This window comes from Manduca sexta, chromosome 24, assembly GCF_014839805.1.
Source record: "Manduca sexta isolate Smith_Timp_Sample1 chromosome 24, JHU_Msex_v1.0, whole genome shotgun sequence".
Classification (NCBI taxonomy): Eukaryota; Metazoa; Arthropoda; class Insecta; order Lepidoptera; family Sphingidae; genus Manduca; species Manduca sexta.
Window position 1 is genome coordinate 5,744,639 of NC_051138.1, and position 20,761 is coordinate 5,765,399.

At 34.5% G+C, this 20,761-nt stretch overlaps 1 protein-coding gene across 1 annotated transcript in view; it reads right to left on the reverse strand.

The window, feature by feature from the left end:
* Positions 1 to 19,507, reverse strand: part of LOC115440448 (dachshund homolog 2) — a 157,572-nt gene extending 138,065 nt beyond the window's left edge. The window contains 1 exon segment of the mRNA XM_030164756.2: positions 18,892 to 19,507. Coding sequence (XP_030020616.2) covers positions 18,892 to 19,457 — 566 coding nt within the window. The 5' untranslated portion in view covers positions 19,458 to 19,507.
* Positions 19,508 to 20,761: the final 1,254 nt, after the last annotated feature.

A 20,761-nucleotide genomic window follows, 5' to 3' on the forward strand; every position in this document is an offset into this window, starting at 1 on the left:
AACATTGTTATTTAATGGTGAGTTCTATAGCAGCTCCAAATTGTCGAAGCCATTGAAAACCGTTTGCTAGATAATGAACGACGGTCAGCCCACCTGCCGTATGGCTGATGACATTTGCTAACACTGTTCAGTTATTAAAAGAGTTCGATAATTACGTGACGACTCCACGGCGCCGCGCATTTTTCCTCGTCCAACTAACGCGTGGTAATTATTTAATCGCCATACGACGACGATTTTTCTTAGTGTAATAATCAAAATATTAAATGTAATATTATACTATTTAAGTTTATATCGCAATATTATTTATTTGCAGGTTTAATTTTAAAATTTAAATACGTTAAATAAGTGCTTAGTGGGGGTAATTTTTATATTTAATGACGTCGTTCGTCATCCCTTCTGTATTGCACTTCAAGCTCAATATTAGCAGTTTAAAAGTGTCGATATCACGCTGAAAATGAGATATAATTGATATTAACTAGTGTATCTTTTTTTTTACTAATATACTAAGCTTTGCTTGTGGTTTGCACGCGTGGGAAACCTTTTCGGTAAAAAGTTCCTAAAACACTAGCGATTCATTGTGCTATCTAAGCAACACCAACGCCATATATTTTAAAAGCTTTAAAAAGATTTAAAAGAAAGATTTCAGATTTAAAAAGCTATAATTTCTTATGACAGCAAATTGCCAGGACAAAAATCGCCTGCGTATGAATCCAATACAAAATCTTCCGGTGAGCCGAATTACAACTAAATCCCTTCAGCTGTTTCTGAGTTTATTTGTTACAAACATCCATACATTTCCACATATTTTCAGATCTATAATATAACAAATATATTTATAATATTAAAAATATGAGTTTTTATGTTTAGATGTTTGTTACAAGTAAACGCAGTAACCGCTCAACAGATTTAGGTGAAGTTTGGCACACGAATAGACCACGTCCTGGATTAACATATAGGCTACTTATAATCCCAGATATTTGCTGCCCTATGAAATATTAAAATTTTTCATTTGATTGTTAAGCAGATGCCGTTGGCGTCGTACAGATGGCGCTGTAGATTGCTACAGCGATTTAGGGACTATTATAGCGGGAAAAGCTTTACTTAGGAGCGAAGCGACGAGCAACACCAAATAAAGAAGAAAAAATCCTCAATTTTATAAATGTTATACAATATATTTTCTAGTAGTAAAGTGTTGTTCACAGCACGAAAACACAGAATATTAAGTCCCAATGTTAACCTTTAAAATTTATTGGTAAAGTTTGATTAGTCCTCACCACGTGACAACACTTTGGTGGTCGCAATCCGGTTTACGTGTACACATTTGTTAAACTAATTGTTATATTAATTAAGTTATGTGTGGTACACTAGATCTATCCGCATGGATAGACAACGTGCCCTTTACTTGTTACTCCGCATTGAACCCAAGTACTTGTACTATGCACTACTTCGAGGAATTCTGTTTATTCATTCCTGTGTAATTGAAGGCTTTACTTTTTATAACATGTTTAAATTGCAGTTAATCTACGTTTTGTTGTTTCTGTAAATATACTTGTCGTTGGTAGCCATTGGCTTGTAATTGAAACTCATTATAAAAACAATAAAACAACTTTCTTACTTAGCCTTAAAAAACGTCATCTGGAAACGGACATGTTTATAACATTGCTTTGTTGTATTCGAAATAAAAAATCCAAATTATCTAATTAAGATGGTGCGCACTTAGCACAATCTATCATCAATTTGCATATAATAAACTACTAACCGCAATTCCTCTACTTTTCACGGTACATTAATTCCTACCCGACTGCGACAAGAGTTCAATCAATGTATTAAATACTTTTTACCTTTTGATGGTAATGAGTATTAAATTGCAAAAAGTCCGTAATCTACATTCAGCGGAGGCGTCACGTCTTGTGAATAATTTCTGTTTAAGACAGCAAAAATTGTGCAATACGTGAGGGAATGGAAACATGCTTAAAGCGTTCTCAAAGGTAGAATAAAAGTCAACAGGAGCGATTAGCTCCGGGCACCTAATACGTGGTCACGATTCATCTCGCAATAATACATTAATTCTGCACTACACAAATTCACATATCGGCTTTTGCATTCCGTACGTATTACAAAACTTCGCAAATGGACAGTTGGCCTTTTATTTCGTTTGACTAATCAGAAAAATGTTGCTGTGTGTAAATTGAAATTTTGTGGTTTAAACATCATTAGGTGGAGCCTCGAATAATATTTTCAGATCTAACGAAAATGTGAAAAGAAAGATGCATGTGAAATAGTGCATTATAATATTAAATTAAATACATAGGAACCTTTAAAAATATTATACAAAACTAGTTACACTCATCTATTAGATTTTCTAATCCAATAAGCAAATGACCCAAAAGGAATCTGAAACTTAAGTGGAAAATAATATAAACATTAATATCAGAACTAATTTTAGAATTCTAGTTTTTGAAACATTCAGTCTAACTGGTATAATTTACAAACTAGATGTATGAAGACAAGGCAAATTTTTCAACCGTCACACATAAGCCGATAGCGAACATCATAAAGCGAATAACGTTGTAACAACAACTGGCAACAATTTTTCCTCATTATTAAGTTTGTTGTATCACGCGAACCACGCCAGTTTAACATCTGATATGTTTGTGGCATACTGAAATTGCTATCGATTATTTTTAAATGTCTATACTGTCAACAAAATGATAAATCCTCGTTTTTAAATACCACATTTATTGACCAAACGTCTAGTAGTCTCAATAATACAACACACATAGTCTCAATCAAATATATTCTCAAATCTAAGTATATTTTTAATAAATATTAGTATTTTATATTTGTCACTTGAAAATTATTTGACATAAGAGCAGAAGTTACAAACATTTAATAGATAAAATCTCCGTTAATAATATTTATTGGCAAAAATTTAAATGATTTTATCCTCTCTTTCCATGGACAGTATTATTAGAATAGCTTGTCTTCAAAGACGGATACAATTTCCTTTTATTTATTGCGCTAAAATAAAGATATCAAAATATAAACGTTCCAAATCGTATATTTCTCACTCATACTTCCGGTATGCATACATCACCTTAACATTAAGACATCAAAACAGCGAGGGGAAACACACCTTATTTTACCAAATGCAGGAAATCGTAAGTTGTGATTTTAGTAAAAGCTTTTGTACATAAAAATGGAACAAATTGTACATTTCTACGATTAAATTACTAATGTCTGTATAAACTTTAACGGATCTTTTAATGTAAATGGATTTAAGTTTGTAGATAATTGTTTTGTGAGTTTGTCGCGAAGGAACGAATGGATAATAGTCATGATAGCTATACTGTCTGTTTGTTATATTTACTAATGTTGCCCTGAATTGGAATAGAGCCCTTCTATTTTAAATGTACCTGATATTATGACTTAATTAATGAAAATAATTATTTAGCAAATGCGGAACATTCAAGAAATTCCGATCCAATCGAAGCAAGCTGACTACTGGCTTCAAGTAAAAATATAACTACGTAATTTTTATACACACTGTTGTAAAGAACGGCCAACAAATTTAGGGACATAAAAGAATATAAAAGTAACCTACTAAAGGAAAAAGGCTAAGAAATAATTATTAACATATAGAATCGTTTATTCAATAAACCTCTTTTTATATCTTTCATATTGTTAATATTTCTACTCACAATTTTTTTTATTATATCAGTATTATATGTAAATGAACAATGAATTCAAAAAAAGAAATACCTATCACTAATTAGTAAAGGTAAAGAATGCCTAGTTACGATAACATGAATCATTATTCGATGCTGTACATCGCAGCTCAATTGACACGAAGAGCCACTAGTTAGTTACGAAACTGCACAATAATTAGATATGTTGGCGAATGAAAAAAAACCTGAGAATCCGATTGCCAGATAAAGAAGCACGATTGTCTGTGGATTGCATATTGAAAAAACATGCAACAGAGATAAGGAGTTACATGCTTGAGTGAATTAAAGGCATCGCGGGTGAACACCGGCTAATTACATTTCCTACCGAGTTACTACACTCACTGCATAACGAGTGCGCTATTGCTATTATTTTGCTTGTTACATTTTTGATAGTAAAATATTGCTCCATAACGTTTTAGTGTTTGTACGTTCTTTTCAAAGTATACAGTGGCGTGCTATATTCAATCAGATATGATTTGTTATGTATTATTCAAAATCAATCGTATGTGTATAACACAATGGTCTATACTGTAAATATTGATTTACGTAGATTACACATTACTTCAATTATGAAATCTAAAACCTATATCGTTTTTTTTTTCGCATATTCTAAAACTACTCTACTAAGATAACATGCGCTACGGACCAAAGTAAAACGGATTGAACGGTGCACCTTAACGAAACCGCTGCAAGAAAATTACTGTAAATTAATTATGGAAAATAATAGACAATTTGAATAATGGTATCCGTGGTAGACAACACGACTCCCTCGCTATCTTGACGTACGGAAGTTGTATTACCGTATCAAACTATTTATTGTACAAACAGCTTATCCGTGTGACTGCATCCTAAGGACGTTGTCACATTCAAGTTAAGCATACTTCACTCTCCCATCCCCATGCGAGAACTTTGTAAAGTCGTGTGAGAGAATCGTTTCACTACATTATGAATGAAATTAGAATAACACCAGTCATTACCATTTATACTATTGTGCGTACATCAGATAAACAATGCACGTGTAGTTGTGAAAATAGAATAAATTTTCTACGGCATATGTAATGGGTTTTTAAAATGGCCAACAATTTACACTCGGTATTTCTTATGTGTATAAGTAAGATAATTGTTATAGTTATATGGAAAAATATCGTGGTTTAATATATCTGGAAATATAATATTCAACAAGATTGACAAGAGAGGAATCGAGATTTGCAATATTCTTTTATTTGATAGAGAAGATATAGGAGAGATAGAGGAACCAATAGCATATTATCTCAATACACTGAGGGAGTAATTTGACAAAATTATAGAGGTATGTAACATCCTTTTAAGTTGTCAATACACCAAGACTGAGAATAAACAATCATAATAATTTCACAAGACAAAATTTAAACATTACATAAGATACCTTGCGATGCAATAAACAAGTCACAAAATAACAAAGCAGCGGCACTTTTGTTTCGACAAACACGATTACTGAAACAGTAGTCTATTCATAAATTTTTCCCTATAACTGATAAGGTGAACACACGGATTAGGCCACCGGGAACGCAGGATGTATCAGTAATCTTGTTTGCCGACAGCCATGATGTGTTTACCTCATTACTACCTATATTTTAAAACGTTCAGTATGTATTTTGTTACTTATCTATTCCGCATTGTATTTTAAATAGCTTTATAGTTTATAATCCACACAATTGTAGATTACACCATAGCTAATAAAAACCAATGATAAGTGTCTATAAGACAGAAAAGAAGAAAATTGAGTTCATAACCTAACTAAATTAGACCACTCAAATAAAGAGGTAAAACGAGTGACATAAATTATAATTTAATGACATTTACCTATATACAACATTTAACTATGGCAAACGATCTAGATCTGTTTACACAACGTATAACTGTTTGGACGTTTGCTAGAAACGCATAATGCATTTGTCCAAGTACCTGTGTGTGATAGCACAAAACTATTCAGTGGACAATAGAGATATCTGATTCGTAACAATGCATATGTATAGGAATTTTAATTAGAAATATGAGAAGTGAATGCTACGTTGTTTTGATTTAGCGCAGTTTCTATCCTGTGTACGTTAGATTGTTAGCGAGATATGACTGTATTCTTTATGGCCATTGATTACCATATGTAACGAAGCGTAATTAAGTAAAAAAGCAGTGAGAATTGTATTGCCTAGTTATTTACGTGGAGTGAGATGTTGCCGCGATAGCCTGACAACCTGGTTAGGTTCATTACTTGTGTTTTCACTTGCGCTCACTCGGTGCATTCTTTGAGTTGTAATAATGTAAATGAAAATTAAAATCAAATATATATTTTAATTAGGAAATTAAGTATTTGTTGCTTGCAAAGTATGTCACCTAGTAAATTTATGATAAATATATTAACTTTATTTTCAATAACCTTATACAGTAGTATATATCTGTCCAACTGTTAATCTGATAATCGAATATATAAATAAAAGTTACATTAATCGATATCAGTATAACTGTATAAAAACCGAAATTATTACTTCGGACAAAAAGGACGACAAAGTAAATGAAAATTACTTTTCGAAAATCACAGAAAAATTCCTTTCGTCAGAAAATTTAATTTAAATTAACAACGAGTCAATTACGCTCCCCAGTACCAAATGAGGTATGTCTGATGCAAAAAATGAGGGCTAAGGGTTGCCAAATTTCTTTCCGCCTCTATACATATATTTAATTAATCACATTCTTACGAATGGGGCCGTCTGACCGAATGTCCGAATGTTTGGAGGTCTTTTACTGAATTATACCTCGCTGTGTATATATTACAGTACTTCACATATATTACGCTTTATTTAATCCATTTTAAATTTTGAATTGCTAATTTTTATTACTCACATTGATGGCCCTAAATACTTAAATTGCCATTAAAAACAAATGGTATAGTTATACAGTTGTGTACCTTTACTTCGTTGAATAAATAATGACTTATTCCTACAATTCTATGTTTTCTTTAACATACATGAATGATAACTATAATAAATAGAATAACTATATTGGATTAAAGTTATGACATGATTAGGTATTGAAAAAATTTACATTAGCTTTAAAAAAATGCATTAATGCATTGTAGAGATCAATGAACGGCAAACTAATTTTAAGGGCTTAAAATGTAACATTAAAAATTATGTAACAAAGGGGACGCGAATAGAGCTCTACATTAAAATCTGCCTTGTAATTATGCCAGCTAAACATAAACAGGGATTTATTTCGAAACTTACGCTAGTAATACAATTTCTAACTAACAGTAATTACTATTATCAGATCACGATAATAATTTGAAACCAGATAATTACTAGTGTGTACACTAAAAACACTATTTTATACCGTGTATAATTGTAAAATATAATCTTTTGTATTTACATACGTCAAATGGTAAATATAACTACAATAATGAAATTTTTTTACTCAACTAGTAACCAAATCAAATATTAACATAAACTTATGGCGGCCGTATCGCTTAACTGTAGCGCGTCGAATTGATTCGCAACTATACAAAGCTGTGTTAAAAACACGCACGAAAACAGAAAAAAAAAAATAAAAAATGCAAAATCATATCGCTGTTACATCTCGAATGGTTCTTTTTTATTACAATTTTCGAGGGTTCGCTAAACGTTTGGAGCGAACTCTATTATTCGGTCCCGTTTCGATGTGACGTAAGCACATTCGGCACTCAACAGCCGTTTGTTATTAAATGTAATAATGTATATCATAAAGTATTCATATCTATGATCTCAATGGATATGCCAATTTCATTATTTTGGATTGTGCAAGATTAATAGGAACCACATATTTTTTTGTTCCCTTTGTAACATGGCTTTTTATAAATTATACTTGTAATGTTATTACTTGGTAGCCAACCAAACATTTTAATAGTGAATTTAAAAAGTCTAGTCTTAAGAAATGACAATATAACAAAATCACTGACTAAATAACTAGGTCAAATAAAACGTTGTAAATAAAAAATAATTATTGTGTTCTAAATTCCACAAAAAATAAATCCGTCGTGATCGAATAAAACGAATTTTTTACGATAATTCAAGTAAAATATCTCGAAAATCGTATCACGCAGCACAGGTACGGTCTGAACTAAGAAATAATCTAATAAAGCCCCAACAAAAACGATTTATTATGGCTTTCTTAACATCGCATTACGTCAGTTTCTATTTACATCAAAATGTTTCATTTGCATAATAGGTTTTTTTACCGCCATTACTATTTATGTTAATATTCTGATTCGTCGGCTTTGGGGTCGCACGCACAGAAAACATAAAGACGATTTGTACGCGGTGGCCATTTATGTAAATAAATCTACGATAACGCACCATTACGGAAATATGTACACAACGGGTGTGACCTGTGCGTATTTGCATACCCCGGGTGTGGTTTCTATTTACTCACCGACCGTACCGTATATTTTAATTAAAACATATCGTCATAACACTATACAATTAGTTTTTAATATTAACCCTATAAGGCAATATGAAATCAGTAGGTGGATACATGCTCGAAACAAAATAAAGGATGTTGCAAAACTTAATAACAAATTTGTGTTCGTTTAATCAACAAAACATCAGAAAGCAATAAGCTCTATTAAGAGTCCGATAGAATTTCTCATTTCATTCGTCTTAAGTCGTCAGAAACAAAGTGCGGCCGTCGTCGGTGGTGTTATTAACGCGTCTAAATAATTACAGGGCACATCAATCAACGGCCATATGCAGATAGAAGCATTTTGTGCGAGTCAGCGCGCAGTCGGCCCACTGTGCAACCCTTTCTTTGATATCTGTATGATATTACGAATGGAATTATTAAAATACGTTTCCAAAACGAATTCTCTTCATAGGGATGGGAACAGTCGATAATTAAATAACTTTGGGGAGATGTTTTATTTAAGTTACGTAACGAATAACTACGTGCCGTTATCCCACAATTGTAGTTATACTGAAAAATATTTCTAATATTTAACTAATATTACTTTTCTGAATGTACATTAAACGTTCACGTATTGTCTTTATGTCTCTTTATCTTTTCCTTACAAATCTCGACAATTATTTTATAAATGAAATACCTATTAATACACTTAGTTTTTGTATCTAATAAAAAAATGTTTAGGATGCTTTTCCTCGTTTATTTTGTTAAAAAAATACATATTTCACTTAATAAGAGTGTATGCATATTAACCGGCATCGACCTTGAAATAAATTGGAAATGTTAGGTAACATGATCCGTTAGTGAAGTAGTTATATTCGATTAATAATTTTATGACTGCTTAAAATCAACAGTAATATCATAATTCATAGATCTATTAATTACGAAAATACTGGTCATGTAATATGAGTCGAACACCAATGTTTTAGTCAATACGTTCTCGTTATGGTAACAAACTAAATAAAATACATAGAGGATCCACAAAAACCATCTGAATAGTATTCCCTGCGACAATGATCGGCATATTTCATGTAGAACGCCACAAATTGACCGCAATTAAAAAAACAATGACTGGTTTCAATTCCCCAAACTCAATTTCCTTCGTCACAAACGTGTAACTAACCGAAAAACGCATTAATAAATACGAGTAAATTAATATACTCCGCTTCACCACCTCGGCTTATAATTGCTAAACTCAACTTGAATATTTATACAAATTTGTTTCTTTAGAACCGATCATTCTCGGCGAAGCAATGAAGATTATAATTAGTATTTTCGCTATGACTCAGCAATGTCGACATACTGAGATATTGGGCACGCGTCAATATTTGACTGACATCTTCACCTATCGTCACCATCAAGACATATTCACGCAACAAACTTGTGTTTGCGGTTGCGTTACCAAAGTTACTTTTGTATTTTGAACTCTATGACTTAAGAAATTGTAGTGTACATTAGAAACCTATTAATATCAACGGTTTCAATTACTCATTGGTTATTAATGTTGCTGTGTCTTTGAAAGCCTAATTAAGTTTTTTTTATTGAAATTTATTGATTGACAGATGGCGCTAGCGGCTATTATAAATGGATACGTTAGTTTAGATGCGCGTTTTGTTTTAAGGTCCCGCGCATAAAAGGTTAAAACTGTGCCCTCTCGGTGAGATTTCGGTTTACATTTATAATTTGTTTTAATCTGCCATTAGATTTTTTAAAATATTTTTCGTGATATTTAATGATTACTAGATCAACATTTCACCACTAGTTTTAGAAAATAAATAAAAAGTATAAGTATAATATATAATCTAAAAATAATATTCCAGACAAAAAGCCAACTAATAATAATAATATGAAATATATATATTATATATATATATATAATCTTGATCCATTTCTAACTTATAGACATGTTTTCTTTAAACATACGAAATTGTTTTATTACGGTTCAGTACGGAACCAACAATACGAGATGCACACGCATTTATGTTCTTAAAAGGTTCGTCAATATACATGAGTATTGTTTAATGCAGACGTCACTGTCAAGTAATAGTTCACATCTTGCCTTGGGCTCAGGATATTATTTGTTTTGTTAAGAATAACAATCACTTTTTCGTGGCTGCGCCACGTTGGCCAAAATATGTAATACTCGAACAAATTTTCTTGGATGTACTGTTAGATAACACACGTATGTATTGACCTAATATAAACAAACATAGTATTTGTAGTAATAAAATTATAGTTAAATTAATATAAAAATAATCATAAACAGTCCCATCCGATTAGGTAATACTAATTATTAACACGAAATTGCAAGCACGACCTACTGCGAAAGCAATTGGCATCAACGCAGAATCATAAAGAATCCATCAACATCAGCGCAACACCGATCACGAAATCCGCCATCAATCATAAACATCAGAAAGGATTAAAATCTACGTTGCACCTTCCGAAGCACGAGTACCCTTGTTTTTCTCTAACCCGTAAATACTGAGGGGCGTAAGTATAGCCGGGGGGCGGCAAATATTATCAGGGGGGCAGGGGGACTACCCCTGCGCCTGGAGGGGGACACTATCCCTTATCGCGAGCGTTACCCTCGCCGGCGGCGTCCGCTAGACCGCCAAAATGTGGGGCAAATCGATTTCTCTGCCCTATTTTTGTATGAATCTGGACCGCCATCGATTTTTCACCGACGCGTACGTACGACAAATCGATATCGACGGGACCTACACTACTACAAGAATTTATTTCGTATTTCGAATATTAAATACATTATGTACATTTACACATAGTGTGGTGTATAAACATATGTTGTACTTAAACAAAGTTATTTTAAGTGAACCTAAGATAATTATAATAAATATAGCCGCGAGAGGAATTAAAATAATTTTATATCGGTTGTAAATTACTTTAATCGGAGTGAGACGCGGTTGTAGCTTAGAGTTCGAACTAACGATTGAAGTCATTTTACAACACTTCTCAATACTATGTTGCTGTTCAAAATAAACTACGTACATTTCAAATTTAATTTTTATTTCAATATATAAATTAATAACATATTATCTATATTTTGGTAATAAAAAAGTACATTAACATAAAATACCGAACAATATTCTATTTATTTAATTTTCTTGTAATTTGCAAATCTAGCGGCAGTTTGAGTAGCAGCTTTACAGCGCAATGCAATAAATAGATTTATGAAACGCCAGTCGCGCTTCCTTAAGCTTTAAACTATAATGATTGCAGGTAATATAATTACCAAGACTTGTTACAGTTTCGTTGAGATTACCGAGTGTGCGAATGGTACAATAAACAACGCAAAATGTTTTATAGAGCCCGTGTAACTTTGTTGACTTTATAAACGAGTGATTTGATTAAAAATAAAGCAAACATTCAGGTTGTAAAATGCATTTTACCATCTTTTAACCGGCAACCTCCACAACGCATTTGATATTCGCTTGCAAGGTTTTTTATCGATTCCCTTTTTAAATTGTTGCAAATGTTTTATTAGGTTTTATTATAAATCGTATATCAGACTTTAACGAGGGCTTCAGACGGTCTTAAGTAGCCTTTATCTCGTTTTGTTGCTATGTCGTAAAATTTTCTTTCCACTGCTTACAATTTATTGAAAATGGATAGATAGCTGTTTTATTTTTCTATACATTTCTGGCGTTCAGTTGTATCGAAACTAATGGAGAGTATGTTGAGTAATATTGAATTTGCATACACGACGCAGATTAATTGGCAATCACAATTTACAAGTTTATTTGAATGAGGGAGATGCGTTTGGTTACTACATGTAGGTTAGAGACATACAAACAAAAAGCCTCTACACTTTTTACGAATAAGTATTATAATTTATTTTTCTCAACTTATTCATAAATATTTTTCGACCAAAAATAATTTTATGAAAGCCAAACGTCTAGTACTAAGGATTTTAACACTTTATATGTAAGCGACTATTGAAAAACTCGCTAGTTATTGATATTTTATGACTTAAACACATACTAAACTAGGGACTAAACTATAACGACTATCTTTATTATGTCAGGGTATAGTCGTTTATATGCTTTTTACAAATTATTATAATTAAACCGAATTTTAATATACTGCATATTTTGGTACGTATTAACATCATCTTTATTATAAGTTTACCGACATATTGTATATAAGATGTATATCTAACTATATATAATGATGTATTTATCTATACCTCCGTATTCTTAGTTATTACTCGACATATTTCCCGTGTATTGATTTCTAGCACTTAAACATCTAAACAATCAATAGCACATTAATCTTTATATGAGAATAGTGCATAACAATCGTTTTAACATATAATTTTATATCAATTAAAAGCTTAATCATACAATAGTGTGATACAGTTAACGCAACAAAAACGACAATTTCTTTCATTTCCACCTCCCATTGTCTTTTATAATCTGTATTTGTATAACTACATGTGTAACATTTGTATATAACTACTTAAATAATATACTTTCCACAAAGCAGTAGGTAATCAATCTTCGCATATTCAATTATAATTTTCTTAACGTACCATTCTAGCCTATTTATAAATTTCGTTACGTATATTATAACACATAACTATAAAATAAGATCTTGAGACATAGCTAAAACATCGATTGATGTTGTTTCCTGCATAGTTTTACAGGCATAACCCACACATTTCACAATATATTATCATGATCTGACAGTTTACTAATTGCGCTAATTTTAAGTGGCCGGCGTTGTTATAAAAACAACAGAGGCTCATAAATGGGGCGCCGAGCCATCCGTCATGTTCCCGCAATGTTTGTACATTTGTAACAGTTCATCTCATGACAAGCGGCAATGACTACTTCTGTCTATAATTAAACATGATTAGAGCTCAACACATGGTGAGCCGCAATTATAAGACGTTACAACGGCTACCGGCGCACTACGGTACACGCCACGCGATAGTTTCTATCGACCATTCAATATCTGCTCGGCACGGAAGTGTGCATTAATTGATACTCTTCACGAGAACGCTCTGGCTCGGGAATCGGGATGGCAGAGAGGTTCGCGCGACGCGTCCCGACGCTACGCCCGCCCGTCGCCCGTCGCCGGCTGTGGCGACTTGTGGATTGCGGGAAGAAACGCACCAAATCCATTCAAATCCACAATCATGAATGAACCGAATGCGAAAGAGAAAGCGATACGTTGCGAAACGACGTGCGAGTGGGACGCAATTTGAATAGTACGCGAAACGGAAATAGAACTGGAGATAATTCCGTCTAGCCGGGAGGGATTCCCTCGTGTCATTTGTGTGAGAGTTACGAATGTCGGTGTGCGTCGGCACCCGGCAGCCGGCAGCGCCATTCGGAGGGTTCGTTTCTGTAGTCGGCACGAGGCACGAGGCACTCGCATTCTTGCGTTTCCGTCTGTTCCCCGGCTACTTGTTGAATCAGTCGTAATAAATTGCCTCCATAATATTCCCATTGTGGAACAGTTTGTCGCTTTACTGCCTACGAGGAAATTGTGTTTCCTTCATCCACTTCAGTTTATTTGACACTGGAATGCTTGGCAAACCAATTTGTTGCTGCGATTCTTTGCGTATTGTTTTGATTTGTTAGAATATATTAGTATGTGATGTGATTAATGTACGTTGTAATGATTTGATAACACTTTATTAAAACGGAAGCTACTGGTTCTGGTTGGTAAAACTTACACCATAGACTTTCCAAAATTATAAGCTTTTTTATTTTTAACTTATTTTTTGCTTTAATAAAACAAGAAAAACTACAAAGGTTACAACTTTTCATAAAAAATATCGATGATTCATGAACTCTACGAACCCGCAGTAAAAAAGCGTGATGAAATAAAGGCCTAACATCCTTACCGCAGAAATCACCCGCGTCCAGCAATGGAACAATTGAATACACATTTATCATGTAATGTATAATTCTTAATAATAATATTCATCAATCAACTAATGCCATATAATATATAACTACCTTTCACGGAAATAAAAGGATCTAATAACCAAAATTCTATTTTAAAATACTAATAAGTTCAAAGAAAACTAAATACCAAAGGTGATCTAACATCAGCGTCAATTTTTATATTAAAATAGGCATCCATCGAACCGTGAAGTACGCTGACCACAGAAGATCGTGACGCTACAAATAAAATTAAATCTTTCGATTATGTAATGGATCATAGATTCTAAACATAAGTTTCTAAATTTGAATTGTTGTTTCTTTTTTTAAATTTTCTATAAAATTAACGGTTATACAAGTGATTCACTTATTAGTCACATTCTCTAATGTAGAGAGAGTCGGTGTAAGGTTTTTTATGTGAAGTTACTTAGAAAATTTAGTCCCGAACCAAACATATTAAAAAGTTTTATAGGTTGGCCTAGGTCGGGACACTTGATGAACTAAGATTTTTCGATTTACAGTCCAATTTCACAGAAACATAATCTTCTTCACTGCACTCATTACTATTTTTATTTCGTAATACTAAAATAATCGGGTCACAATATTTTTGCAAACGCACGAAGCATTGAAAAAATTACAGAACGAGTTCAACAAAATTTATTAGCTCGGTGAACTGCATCAACAAAAACTTATTTCTTATCTTTTTGCCGCACTAAAAAAATATTTTTTCTACACTAAAAAAATAGAATAAAAATATATAATTTGAATATAGAACCCCAAAACACAACAAAAATTTGGTTTCATCAATACGTCCACATATATCGCTGCTATCTTTTTTTACATAATAATATTTATAGTTTAAGAGCTTTGAATAAGGATGGTAGTTTGAAAATCACTACCATATTATAGCCTTAGGACAAGTGTATAACGGATGACCTATATTATAGCTACGACAGAATAATGCCACATATATTTTCTTCACTGATTTTATTTACTAAGTTTTCCAAGAACAATAACTATTAATATCATGTACAGCGAATTAGTAAATCGATTTTTCCCGAAATTCCGGTAAGCGTACAAAAACTATAAACAAGTAACATTTTTAAATATTAAGTAACATATTTAATGAAGAATAGCAATTGACAGCCTGCAAGTGATAACATTCAGGCAACCTGGGCCGGCACTAACGGCCAACAGCGACGGCCTCCCGTACTAGTACTACATAAATACTAGGAGTGTCGTACGCGCGTTTAATTAATTTGGCAACGCGCGTGTCTCAGACGCCGCATTGCAGTGTCTTGGTTTAATATTTCAATGAGAATCACTGCTTGGACCAACGCCAGTCGGAGTGCGGAACACATTCTCGTTATTATTATTATTCGGACATTAGTTACTATGTAAATTATGAATGGATACCACGCGTTACCCTTACGCTGCGCCTTACCCTTCGAGTACACTGCTGACAAAATTTCAATGTAATACCTAATAGCTAATACTGTAATAATTGCGTATGATTTTGCATTAATGAACCATAGATGGACTATTACTCATTGTACACCTATCAGCTGGTTTTATTCGCTGTTGATTTTAGAAGAAAACTCGATTGTGCTAATGTAATTTCGTTCCTAAACATACAAAATGTAGGTCACCGTTATACGAGTAAACTGCAATTCAGTTCCAAAGAATAATTCCTGTTAATAAATAATATTGACGTGTATTTTAAAATAGATTTTATGGATGCAATAATTTTGAATTAAGACAACATTATTCCATTTAAATGTCTAAGTGACCATTAGTTTAACATTTCAAAGCATTTTCTAAAGCTATTAGTTGTAATGGCACGACATATAAAACTAGAAATGGAGGTATAAACATTTTTCATAAGATGTATGACGTGATCATTTGGATCGAGTCCTACAGCGCGTAGAGCTACCGGCCCCACGGCACCCACCGGCTCTACAAAGGTAATGAGCCAGTTATTTCAGTCTTTTGTTTATTTACAAAATATCACTCCGTTTGAAGGCGGACCATCAAAATGAGTCGTAAAGCTGAAAATTCCATAAAAAGTCGTGTTGATGACCTCCGTAATTGAACCTCGCTCTTTGTAGCAGAGACAATGGACGGAACCCTGCGCTTTGATTCTATTGATTAGAAAAAAAATTACGGCCCTATGAATGGAATAAGCGCGCACAAGTGCTACTTGTATCCGTATTCGTCTAGTCTAGACTGTATATGACCTATTATTGTAGCTATAACGTAAGCAATCATCTGTGTCAATCAATGGCTGTACAATCTAAATACCAAAGCAACAGTTCCCGTTGATTTGCAAACGCTTGTATTATAGAGGAACGTTGTTCTAATTTCAAAGTTCAATTTTATCTTTTTTTTTTTCATACATAACGACTGCCTTATTCAGTGTATCATAATACTAAAATTGAAATAATAAAGGGGTGTCTGCCTTACCTGTATGTATAACGAAATAACCGGTAGTCCAACAAACATCATTTATAATTCTAATATGAAACTACAAAAGACTTAACATTGAAAGAAACTAAGCACTTCACAAAGAGTTAAGAGCGAACACCCCTGCGGAATGTAACACGAGACGCATTGCACTCGTTTATCTGCTGTCGAACAATTATTGAAGCGTGAAGCACGGTCCTCCTATTATTTACACAGCGTTTTGTAATGCGGGCGTACCGTTTTTGAAAAATATCGCGTTTCCATGTGCATAGTGACACGAGTCCGCCGAGCGTCGAGTCCCGGACCCCTGTCGCTGCCGTTATTTGTATTCTAAAATTAAATTATTTTATAACTTTCATTTATTTAATTTGAACTACGAAGTTTGTTTTTTTATATTTTTGTGAGTGAGAAATTTGTTTAGAATTGAAATATAATTTTTCATTGTAATAAAATATTTGTTTAGGTACCTACTGATTATAGAAATATCTGCTAAAATATATTTGACTTCATTAACTATAGAAGTACCGGTACGTTAAAAAATATTCATGAAACAATTTCCTGTGCCTCAGTTTATTTACAAATAAAACAAGACAATAAAGTATGTATTTAAAAAATAACTTTATATGTGGTCTCCCTCGTCAAAAATTACATAATTCAGTAAGTGAATTATATAAAAACCGTATCACTCGCAGAGAACTCTGAGTTACTTTTTTTATTCTACAAAAACTTAAATACCAATTCCATAACTGGTATTGCTAATTACAGGTAAAAAGGGCAAACATAAAAAAATGTTGGCTTTAAAAATGTTTTGTCGATACAATCAGTGGAATCGTAATGGTGGAAACATGTCAATACATATTAGAACGAATGACGGCCGCCACGGAACGGCTATACCTTTGCCCGACATTCGACTCGTATTCTTAACATTTTGTTTTTTTAAAAAGAGAATGTTGCTGGCCGGAAAATATTATAGATAAAGTAAACTTGTTGAAGTGTTTTAATAAATAAAAAGGTTGAATGATGGAATTAAAAATAAATTAATTCTTTAGCAGTAACGCAACGTTAATTCATCTGTCTTATTAATTTACAGAATAATTTGTTTTGTTACAATTGTATCTATTATTTTTCCCTGTAATCAAGATATCTATCATATGAAATAATATATGACAAGATAATTATTTTTAATTGAGGAAATCTAATCATCATCGAGTAACGCCAAATGATTTGTTATTGAAGAATGTTGCATTAAATATACAGAACAAAAAATAGTATAATTGTTCTAAATTTGAAATGAAATGTTTTAAGAAGACCAAATATCTTCAATCATATTCAAATCTCAATAAAAATACCTTATGTGACCAAAATAAAAGAGCAACGACGTAATGATATCATCAGCGAAGTGACGAGCTAACGTGATTTAACGTCAAACAAAAATGTGAGTCAGCCGGGCGGGCCGCTTCCGCTGCCAATAAACAAACGGCGAATATTCGCACCGCGGCAATACAACACGCAAATTCAACTTTACGCCTCCCAAGCGCGCACTTGCGCAGCATTACATTTTTAAATCGCACCGTGTGTAAGTGCATAATGAACTTGATATAGGCCTACCGCGCACCGCACGCCGCCGCGCGCCTTAACTAAACCACATTTTTTAATCTAACTTTACCGTTTGTAAAAATTACTATTTAAAAATTCATGTCTGAGCCGCTAATTAACGGGCACGTAACCCTTCTGTCGCGGGACCGCCGCTTTAAAATTTAACCCCGAGGAAATATTTGGTGCGTATTAAAATGTTAAATATTAATGTAACGCGTTTTCCCTGGAAACACTTCCAGTGTTCACTCAACGGATTCAAGTTGGATTTAAAAGTACTATAATAGTAATAAGTTAAAGCATTGCTGTTCGTCGATACCGGCCGTTCGAGGTATGCAGGTAAACCGACACTACACGTAGGCCTACATATTGTGCGTTTGACGGTTTAGTGGTGTGAGCTCGAATTACAAAACAATAAAGCAGACTTTAATCACTGTACTCGAGAGAGGAATGAAAAATAATTAAAAGGCATTTATTAAAAAAAACTTTAAACCCTTCGTACTCTAGTAATCTACGAAATTGGTAAAAAAAAAACAATCACATACACCAAATAAAATAAAAGAAATAAGCTGCTTATACAAAATCAATTAACGAAACGCATAATTTCTAAATGCAGTTTGACGAATTTTCGGACGTAACGCAACACAAGTATAAATACAAGGGTATTGCAGACACGTGAGCCGGCGCAGACCAGACCGTGCGGTCTATTGTTTGACAACACGTACCTTGCGGTGGTGCAGTCCTTGTAGAGCACGTCGAAGTCCTTGCACGAGAGCAGCTTGCAGCGGTTCACGCCCGGCTGGATGGCGCCCAAACCGCGCAGGATGCGCACCTGTTCCACATTGCACACCAGCGGCACTATGTCCAGTCTTTTAAGCTTGGTGTACACCGTGTGCAGACCGCCCACCAGGTGCTTCAGGAACAGTTCGAACGCCTGCGGCAGGCACAACATCGTATCGCCCTGGATGATGAACGCGGCCACCTTCTGCCCGCGGTAGTCGACCAGCTTGCACTCGTTGGCCGACGGGTCCGAGGTGGATATCGGCGGTGGGCTGCCGTACCGAGGCGGGCCGTGGTGGTGCGCGGCCGCCATCAGCTCCAGCGGCGAGTGGTGCATCATCTGCAGCGAGCCCAGCAGCCCCAGGCCCGGCGGCGGCAACGGCAGCCGCGGTGCCAGCAACTGCGGCGGGCTCAGAGCCCTGGCCGGCGACGCCGCCTTCACCCTCGGCGAGCCCCCGGAGGAGCCGCTCACCTCGCTCGCGGTCGACGCTGAGTCCACGGCGGACTCCATGCTCGTCGAGAGAGACTACGCGCGCATCACACACCCGTCGTGCGCGCCGTGCCGCGCAACAATAAATAAAAAGCCCCGGCGAAACGAGGGCGCGGCCGCGCGCGCGCGCCCGCCCCGCCGCCCGAGCCCCATTGGCGGGCGGCCGGCGAGCGCGCGGCGCCATTGGGCGACGGCGGCGCGCCTGAGTCTCCGCCTCTTTTTTCGTGGCGTTGCGTGGCGAGCCCGCGAAGAAACGTTCCTGTTTCTTTTGAATGTGGCGCGGCGCGGCGCGGCGGTGTGCGCTCGTCGCTCGCCCGCCGCTCGTCGCTCGTGGCTCGCCGCCGCTCGCCCGCCGCGCCGCTGATGACAATGTCACTGGCAATCAATATACAACTAGGCTGCCGAATACTAGCACTCGTCCCACCAACGACACGACACACCAACACCGACGCGGTGAAAACTCCTCTCACACTCTCTGCTTTCGCTGCGACTGCACCATAGTATTGTTATATTACAGATAGATTAACATGTGTGTCCATAGTACGATTATCGGCACAGTTGGGATTGCCTGTATACCATTTTATTGTTTACTCACTGACAAATATTACTGATATTGTTACTAATAACAAATTGTGAATACCTGAATAAATTGCAAAATAGAAAAAAGCTTTATTACAAATCAATTATAATTACAATTACATATAATTAAATGTTAGATACCTAAAAGAATTAAGTAACATGTCTACTGGGATAAATACATTTCTATGTTAATTCATAGTCATTGTTTTTAGGATTTACTTACCGTTTGAAACTGTTCAAAATATAAAAATAATAGAGATAGAGACATATAGAAGATATAACATTACTTAACAACTCTTATATTTCTGAAGATGTGAGAAACAGATTACAATATAAAAAAAATAATGTATCTGAGCTGAATGAGTAGGTACACACATATCTAATATTTAAGTTAAATTTATTCCAAATATGAAACTATCTCGTAATTAACATACCAACAGATAAAATTCTCTGTATGTAACTTAATATGCAAACACAAAGATAACTATTATTGAAAAATAAATTCAATTTCTAAGGTCACCTTGTATCATTTATTCCCTTACCCACTAAAAGTAAAATTATAATTGACTCTTATGGCCTGTTAATAATGATCTATTTTCTTTGGGTTTTACAAAATAGTTTTCTATACGTACCTAATTCTATACATTTATACTTTGTCGTGCCCGTACCAATAAAAATATCAAAATGTAAAATATTTATGTTCCATTATAGAATTTGTTTTTTAAACTTCCATGACCTGTAAGACT